Source organism: Vicia villosa, linkage group LG4 (assembly GCF_029867415.1).
Source record: "Vicia villosa cultivar HV-30 ecotype Madison, WI linkage group LG4, Vvil1.0, whole genome shotgun sequence".
In the NCBI taxonomy this organism is placed as follows: Eukaryota; Viridiplantae; Streptophyta; class Magnoliopsida; order Fabales; family Fabaceae; genus Vicia; species Vicia villosa.
The window spans coordinates 15,914,422-15,924,224 of NC_081183.1; the positions used below are offsets into that span (position 1 = coordinate 15,914,422).

General features: G+C 33.1%; 1 protein-coding gene across 1 annotated transcript; it reads right to left on the reverse strand.

Moving 5' to 3' along the window:
* Positions 1-1,931: 1,931 nt before the first annotated feature.
* Positions 1,932-2,741, reverse strand: LOC131598888 (glutathione S-transferase 3-like). The gene is made up of 2 exons (XM_058871458.1): positions 2,399-2,741; positions 1,932-2,298 (listed from the first exon to the last, which is right to left on the reverse strand). Exons 1-2 carry the CDS (start codon positions 2,711-2,713, stop codon positions 1,951-1,953), a joined length of 663 nt encoding a protein of 220 aa, XP_058727441.1. The 5' UTR covers positions 2,714-2,741; the 3' UTR covers positions 1,932-1,950.
* Positions 2,742-9,803: the final 7,062 nt, after the last annotated feature.

Consider the following 9,803-nt stretch of genomic DNA (forward strand, 5'->3'; position numbering starts at 1 on the left):
GGTAGGTGGAAGAAGTAGGGTTTGAGTAACTTGGGCTTTTGAACTTGGGTTTGGAGTCTTTTAGCTTAGCCTCAATAAGTTTTGCTAAGCCAATTGCATGAGTGATAGAGTGAGGGCGCTGCACTGCTAGTTCATTGCGTATTTCCGGAATTAACCCAGAAATAAAGCAATTTAATATAGCCTCTGGTGGTAAACCAACCACTCGATTTCCTAATTTTTCAAAGTTGGCTTGATATTCCGTAACAGACCCATGCTGTCTAAGCTTAAACAATTGGGCTTGATGGTTTTCGTACGTAGAAGGTCCGAAACGCAGCTCCAAGGCCCTTGAAAAAGCATCCCATGTAGAAAGTTCATTGCTTTGAAACATCCATTTGTACCATCCAAGTGCCTCTCCTTTCATATAGAAAGCGGCCATGGGTAAGCGATTTTCATAAGGTATGCTATAGAAGGCAAAGAATTGCTCAGCCTGAAAAAGCCACTCTAAAGCATCAGCACCATCAAAGTAATTTAACTCAATTTTTGGGTGTCTAAAACCCGAATTTGGTGGGGGGTAAAATGGGGATTGACCGGTGTGAGGGGTAGGGTTGCCGTACGGATAGGTAGCATATGAGGGAGGTTGTGTGACGGCTGTATGCGGTGGAAGGGAAGTATGGAGGAAGGTTTGAGGCTGAGTTAAAAATGGAGGTGGCTGTGTGTAATTAGGAGGAAAAGGATTGGTAAAACTTGAGGAATAAGGGTAAAATGCAGTATTAGATGTGTGGATGGAGGGTATGGGACGTGTAAAGGTGGGATTTGGGGGTGGTGGTGGGGAATAAAGTTGTGTGGAGATAAGTGTGGAATGAATTTGTGGGGAAGATGACGTTAAATGCATATTGGGGTTTCCCAAAACAGATCTGGCTGTTGAAAGGGGGTAGATCTAGGTGTAGATGTAGGGTTGGTGGTGAAATTGGGTGTGGGTCTAGGCGTAGAGGTAGGGTTTGACGTAGGTATAGCAGCAGCATTGATTGCTGCAAATTGCTGTGTCATTAATGCTGTAAGAGCAGCAAAATTGCTGTTCATGGTGGATTCCAAGGTAGTGTGGTTCGTGTGGATCTGCCCTAGCTGTAAGGATACAGCTTGGTTATTAGCTTCCATGGAGGATTCAAGGTTTTCATGGGTAGAAATGAGGTTGTCAATGCGTTGATTTGTGGCTTGGAGGGTATCTTCGATGTCTTTGGGAGTGGGATTATTGGGTTTGGGAGGCATTGAGAAGGGAGATGAAAGCACCAATGATAAGAAGGGTTTTTGCTACTACCATAAACTAGGGTTTTGCTCAAAGAAAAAGACAATAAAATTGAGACGTAAAATAAAGATGATTTTCATTCAGCTTGCCAATAATAGAGACACCAGCTCTATAAATACAAGAGATTACTATGTGGGCCTAAAATACAATCTGCCTAAGCCCACTTGAAGGAAATATAAGGATTACTACTGAAAATATAATTATTTAATTCATAATATAATTCTGCTGCCATATGGGTTTCTTCTTAATTCTGGTGGGCCTATTAACACCCCTAGAACTCACTGCATAATTTTTTTTTTTTGTTACAAACTCACTGCATAATTTTGAAACATATAGCCCTTATAATTCCTTGGACCTATTGCTTTCTTGAATGTACTTAACAAATATATTCCCAATTTAATATGTGAATAAAGTACAAAATTATAATTCCTTGGATTTATATGCTAAAATAAAGATTATTTATTGATCATATAAGCATGCAACATTAAACAACCACAACAACATTCATTCCTCCCAAGTTCAAAATGTTATTATAATGTCAACACACTCATAAATTCTCTAGCAAAACATAATAAAGAAACCAAAACACTACCAAACACAAGACCTTACTACAACAATAACACACTTAACAAACAAACATTATTGACTAATACGATTCACCAAAATCTCTAATCTTCATACCCAAGTGCTTTCTTCCCGGCCACAACATACTCATATATCTTCTTCTCATCCGGAAGTGATTTCGAAACACTTTCTTTCTCAACGCATCTCTTTCCCCAAGCCACGAGTTTAGGAGTCTCCACTTCAAATTTGAAGTTACCATATTTCTCAAAAGTATAAAACCAGCTATAAAAAGGAACCAAACCAATATCAAGATACCCAAAACTCTCACCACCATAAAAATTCTTGTCACCTAATGTCCCCTCTAGTGTCTTAAAAATAGAGATCAACTCCTTCTTAGCTTCCTCATATTCTTCACCTTTTGAAAGCCACACTTTCAACCAAGTATCAAAAACCTATATTAATTCAACATAAAAAATAATAATGAGTATATTTTTTTATTTAACAATATTTTTTTATTAATAATATATATAAAAAAACAAAAAATGTTATTACCTTTTTGTCAATGTAATCAACCCAAAATCTAGCTTGAGCTCTCTCATAAGGATCAGAGGAAAAGAATGGATTTTTGTCATTCCAAACCTCATCAATGTATTGGACAATAATTCCAGATTCAGAAATGGATTTACCATTATGGATAAGAACTGGAATCTTCTTATGAATAGGGTTGGATTGAAGAAGCAAATCACTCTTATTATTAAAATCTTCTTCTCTGGATTCATAGCTAATACCTTTTTCAGCTAATGCAATCCTAGCCCTCATACCATACATGCTAGCCCATTTATCCAACAGAATCACCTCGTTTGCCATTTTTCTACAAACACCAATATGAACTACAAAGAGTAAAAGTGGTTATTTATAATGTGTTTGACATCAATTGTATCGAACCAAATTTATTACTATAATGTTGTTTTTAATGGAAAATCACATTCTACTAGGTAGTGTATCAAATACAAACAAAAGTTTGTTAAAGAGAGTTAATGTATTTAGACAAAATTTCGGTTAAATACATCAATTGTGTTTGTCCAATTTTTGTTTAAATTTCCCAATACAAAATCACGAGTACCAAGCACAAGTCAAAGATGGAATTGAAGCAACAGATTACAATGTTTGTCAGAACATTTGAAACATGTTCTCTCTCTGAACCAGGATTCACAAAACCGACTACTTTATTTTTTCTGTTGGCCGTGCCGTGACTCCCTGCACTTTGTTTTGTACTGAATACTAACAAGGAAACATTAAATAGTATTAAATACATTAAAATTTAAGAAAATTATTAATAATGTCTAACTAACCATAAATAAAATTAATCACTAAAAAATTCTTAACTAATATCATCATGTCTAAAAATGATCTATTTATCCAAGATCACTTGGATGAGATTGTAAAAAATCTCTTTTAATTTAACTAGAGGTATTGGATTTGATTCTGGTCATGAACACGCAACAATGTTAAAAATTGATATATCTTAATCCTATTAAAATGTAGTTGTGCATATTTTAATTCTGTTAAGGAGTAGCTGTGCAGAGACATCAAGTGCATGGACACATTAATATCATCACGTTAAAAAAATGATATATTTTAATTTAATTAAGAAAGTTTAGTTAATAGTTGTGCAGACATAAATTCGAATCCACAACACCTTACTTATTCATCTTTAAAGAGTGAGTTTGAATCACAGAACCATTTGAAAAAGATGATCTATTTTAAAATAAGATTCAACATATTTCCTTTGTGATCTTTGTGACATACTATATCCAAAATATTTATTAAATGCGTAAATTAAAAAATTTTACAAAAATTGTAGCAGTTTAAGGATAACATGAAAAATCTTAATTCAAAAGGAGGAATAGATTTTCATAATTTTCACTTTCAGCATGAATAAAACGTATAAAATTGATCTATTTTAATTCTACTCTGCACGCATAGGATATTTAGTTTATAAAAAAATTTGATCTATTTTAATTCTATTAAAGAATAATTATGCAAAAACATTAGATAAAGAGGCGCACTAATATCATCACATCTAAAAATGATATATTTTAGTTTTGTTAAAGCAATTCAATTGATACGACATCCTATTTATTTATTTTTAAAGAATTAATTTCTTTTTTAAAGAGTGAATTTCAACCATTAAACAGTTTCAACATGTTTCTATTATGATCTTTATGACAAACTATAACCAAAATATTTATTGAATAGGAAAATTAAAAGATTTTATAAAAATTGTTGTAGTCTAAGGATAACATGAAAAAAAATATTAATTCAAAAGGAGGCTTAAATTGTCACAATTTTCACTTTTAGCGGGAATACTAGAGACACTATAATTTTACAATACAACTTTTTTCTCAAAATATTAGAGACTTTATAATTTATTTTAATCTTACAAACATATTTTTGACAAACGATTTTTACAAACATTTTTCTAATATTATACTAATAAAAAATTCTTAATTAACACTCAAGAACACTTTGGTAAGATAGTAAGAGATTTCTTTCCTCTTAACCATAAGTCTTGGGTTCGAGCTCAGCCCTTAGTACGCAACAATATTAAATTCTCTTGAGATAGAGATTTGCCATGCTTCCGACGGAGTGAGTGAGACCTACATATATTCCATAACCTTGAAGTCGTGATATTAGGCTTGGACCACTTGAATATTAGTTGGATCTTTTCCCATACGCGCCTTATTAATTACGCCTATTATCGGTCATGAACAGTAGCCCCTCAAGTCTTAGTTGGTGTAGTCAGGTAGTGGCTTGAGTCTAATGTTTCATTAGGGCCCTGGGCTGCACATGGAATCACATGAAGGTTTGAATCTAACGTTTACTAATTAGGAATCCCTTGGTGGAATCGTTATCGATAATCTTTATTGGATTGATGATTAGTATGAATACAAAATTGACTATAAACATTGTCTATTTGGCTTTAATGTGTTTGAATATATGTGGCGTCGTCGGACTCATCGAGGTTAAGCTGTGATCATTATTTGATTTATGTGTCTTCGATTTTATTGACAACCTATCATCTCCGAGAATAATTCATCGGCCAAGACGCATTAAAGATAACAAAGTATTTGATTTGCTTGATTGGATGTTAAAACCTTTTGCCTTACATTTGAAGATTTGATATGATCTAATTTGATTTACAGAAGGTTATAGCCATATTGAATATCCAAGCCTAAGCACTGCACTGGCTTATAAAAGAAGGAGTCTAAACCTAATGACAAAGTGTGAAAAACAAGGAGAAGTTATTTTTGCAAGAGTCTTAGGGTTTTTGGAGTCTTTTAGAGTACTGTGTTTGTGTATGTCACTCATGTATCATGATGATACATAGAGTTTGACTGATTGTTCATTGTTCATTGTTAATCACTCACGAGCTTTTAAGCAAAGACTGTATTGTGTATAATTGGAAGTATGTCTTCTATTAATTATTATTGTCGTTGACAATCACATGGGTATGATTGAGGGAAGTGAGAGGGGTTTCTCATATCTAAGAGTGTCCTAGGTAGAAGTTGCATAAGGTAGTAATTAGGTGATAAGTTGTAAACTAGGGTTGTTTAGTTTTGGGAGATTTTTGCAGCACAACTCAATTATTGATGGTCATCCGCATCTGCCTCCAATGCATGTTTCCCGATCCTTGTTAAGTTTCCAATTGACTATTCCTCATTAAGGTTGAAGTGAATATACTCTAAGATTTTTGTGATCACGGTACAATGAGTTGGTGCAAGGAAGATCACAAATCTCAGCAAATTCTTCCGGAGTTAAATAAATTTGATGCTTTCGTACCTCAGAAGTGATGATCCCCTCCTTGTAGTTAAGGTTGTAATAAAAAAAATTCAATAGAGTTGGAAACATTTCTCCTGGGGTACATCTGATCAAGTTCTTCAACCTTGCTTAGACAAAGACATTAAGAAACTAGAAATTTTTAAAAATCCCCAATTCCAGGAAGTAGTTTAGGATGATATTCCTTGGAGCATAATCTTTATTAAACATGTTTTCTTGCTCTTGTGGTGAAAAATTGTTGGAGAAGTAAGCAGGAGTAGAGGTGCTTCCAAAAGTTATAACTCTCTTTGGCGCCATTGGTGATGATGATAACAATACTCAAGTACAACTCACAATCTCACAAGAAAACAAGAGAAATAGAAAGCTAGAGAGAAATTAAGATGAAGGTAGGATTTGAGATGAGATGAGAAAAGAGGAAAATAATCTACTTATTTATTGACCGATTATAATCGATTAAATATGGTTTTAATCAATTAGGGCATTGATTTAAGTTAATTCTAACAGATTGATTGATGGTGGTGGCATCTTTAGGGTTGTCTAATCGATTAGTCCATTAGGGTTGATCGATAAAGTGACACAAATTTTGAATTTCAAACATGCATAATTGATTAGCCTATAAGGTTTAATCGATTATATGCTTCTTTTTTAGCTTCCTTGGTCCGTTGGGGCCTTGGATGGATTTGGGACATGTTCTTCTTTCTACACCCATTTTTAACCATCTTTTCACCCATTTGTTTAACACATTATTTCTCAAAAACACATGATTAGTAAAAATAAATTAAATGGTCTAGGAAAAATAGAAAAGAACTTATTAGAGGATTAACTAAAGTTTTTCGAGTTTGTCCTGTATCATATGTGTTACCTTAAAACTTTAAGGAATCTCATAGTTCTCCCACATTGAAGAGAACATATTAACCTAAAGAGGAACCATCCCTCTGAATCATTTGACTCGAGAGGTGATAAAATATCATTTCTTCTTGAGAGAAATATTTCTCACCGACCTTTTCTTTAAACATACTTCCCAAAAACCTCTTTGGCTATCAAGATAACCAAAACCATCTTTCTTTGGTGAGAATTCATACTTATGTGTTGTACAACTTTAACTTACATTTTAAGCCACTGAAGCTGCAAAGCATACCTACAAAACAAATTATTTTTTTATTTTTGGTGCCTAAATATTTTTATGTCCTCTTACTTTTGTAGTTTTACGATGTCTTGAGTTATACCTTTTTTACCATATTAAATTATGCATTTTTGAAAATCATAATGGTTATAGATGACCATGCTTATAAAAATGGTTACATTTATAAATAGGAAGACCGATTTTCTTCTTATCATGGCAAATATTAGTACATGATTAATTTGATTGATACCCTAATTCAGGTTTATTATATGAAGCTCTCTGATTAGATAAAATTAAATTTAAATTTTCTTTACTCTTAGTGAATTTACCTAGGTTTATGCAAACTGCTAACACCATTTTTCACCATTTTTCAACAAATTACAGGTTTCTTATTTTTTTAGATCCTAACAATTTACTTCTAATATAAGCTAATTCATTTCCAAGCATTTCATTATTATTTTCAAGAAATTAAATGTGATCTTTAAAGTGACCGATATTTTTCTAATTTCTCAATTTCTTTAAACTTGATACTTAATTCAAACATTTACTTGTAAGTCAGAGATGTTACCTTATCATTGTCTTTTTCGTATGTAACTTTGAAACAAATGGAATCTTCTTCGTCTGATTCCTTGGTTGATCTCCCAGAAGATACTTCATGTGAATACTTTGATGAACTTCCGCATAAAACATCGAATAAATTTATCACGAGTCTTTACACGAATCTTTGTAGGAATCTTTTGAAGTTTCTGCAATTGATTCTTCATGTGTTGTTCCAGCCTTTTCATATGATGCATCAAAAAATTTGTATGTTGAATTGAGCTTTTGATTACCTATTTGTCATACTACTTTTTAGATGATGGCTCTTCCAATAATCTTTCATATATGGTGATTTCTCTTTTATTTTACACTTCTGGTGAAGATCTTTCAAAAGCTTATACTTTGAATGATGAAGATCCTTTTGATGTATTTCAAATCATTTCCTCATTCTTAAGTAGTTGAATTACTTCTCTAAGCTTCATTATAATTTTCTTTTTCTTTAATCTTTCTTGAAATTCATAAAAAAAAATTATCCTCGAAGTTAAGTACTAAATCAAGTTTGTGATACCAGTTCTTGAATCTTAGATATTTACTAGAAGCAAAATTTTTGAGATTAAAACAAATACTTGAGAATCATCCCTTATTGATACTATGCATCTTATTTTCTTGGATGCATGTGTTCACCCTTTCTATCTTATTTGGAACTTCGTGGACTTCCCTAAGGGAGTCCTATACTTCTTTGAATTTTCTACAATTAAAGGCATGAAAGAACTCTCTAGTTCTTAATGCATTGGTCATTAAGAACTTGGCTTGAAACTGAAGTTGAACTTTTCTCTTTTCTTCTGTGGTCTCAAATAATTTGGTTTGTCTACTAATTCATTATTTATAAAATAATTTGGGACAAAAGGACCGTTTAAAATGAAATTTCATAAATCAAAATTAATTGAATCAAAAAATATTTTTATTCTTTCTTTCCATATATCAAACCTTTCACCATCAAACGATGAAGGTATGTTCATGAAAAGTTCCTTGTTAAAAGCCAGACAATTGTTCAAAATTATTTTGCTACCTCCTTAGACGACTAATCCTACAACAAGAATTAGACTCTAATGCCACTTGATGACCAAGTGACTCCAAACTAAGAAGGGGAGGGGTGAATTCTGTTGTTTAAAAAATACTAACCAATTATAAAAATTTGATTTATAGAAAGGACTAACACTACTATTATCGATGAAGATGTGACATTACAAGCTAATGAAGCTCAACACTAAAATGTTAACATTTCTCAACCATTATAACTTAATGAATTTTTATTTTTAGAAATTTAAACTATTCTAAAGAGCAGAAGATCAAGATACTGAACAATAATTTTTCCCTATTTTATGAACATGTAGTGTTTTAAACTAGATTAAGAGTTCACAATTTTTATTCCATTGATCGGCCACCAATTTCATCTTGTTTCTATGTTCTAATCAATGGAAAAACATTTCATCCGGTGGTATTTTAAGTCATTTTAGTCTGGTTATTATTAGTTTTTGCTTAGTTTTATGTTTGAGTTTGTTGTGTGATCTTTGCTAGTTTTTATTGTTTTTCCTCTTGCTTTTGATCTTGTACTGGTAGTGTTTAAGTATTACAGGAACAGGGCATATTTCAAGTCAAGGAAAGGTGATTTTTGGCAAGCCAGAGGTCTGACACGGCCACCCGTGTCACGTGACACGGTCGTGTCACACTGGCTGAAGGGAGACATTGAAAAAGCTTGGAAGCATCAAGTCAGGGGTCTGACACGGCCACCCGTGTCCCATGACACGGCCGTGTCAGACATGCTGAAGAGGAAAAAGTTGAGAATCTTGGAACCAACAAGTCAGGGGTCTGACACGGCCACCCGTGTCCCATGACACGGCCGTGTCAGACATGTGCGCTAAAAAAATTCTGATTTTTAACTTATGTACTCGGTTACTCAAGGAAGGGCAGGATAGACTTTTTGGATGAGAATATTTGCTGTGAGGTATTTAGTCACTGTTTGGAAGAGAGAAAAGCACTTTTTGACGGTCGGAGAACGTGAAAATAGAGATTGAGAGCACTAGGGCTTGGAGCGAAGAAATCTTCAAGAGCATCCGCGATTGAAGATCAACCCCGACTCAACCAATTGTAATGCTTTCATCTTTAATCCTTGTTATCTTGATAATTGCCATGAGTAACTAAACTCTAAACTTGTTAGGATTGATGTCCCTGAATCATGTGATGTAATGACTATAATTTACCGTTAATTTGCGGATTATCTTTATGAAATTCAGTTTATGATTAAAAGTGTTTATTGCTTCTTTATATTGGAAAATATATGTGATGATATACGGTTAAGGTTTTGTTGGAAAACTACCTCAACGCTTTTTTAATCATAACGTTATAACTATGAATCACTTAGGAATAAGGATTAATGTGTAGCGACCTAATTATCCG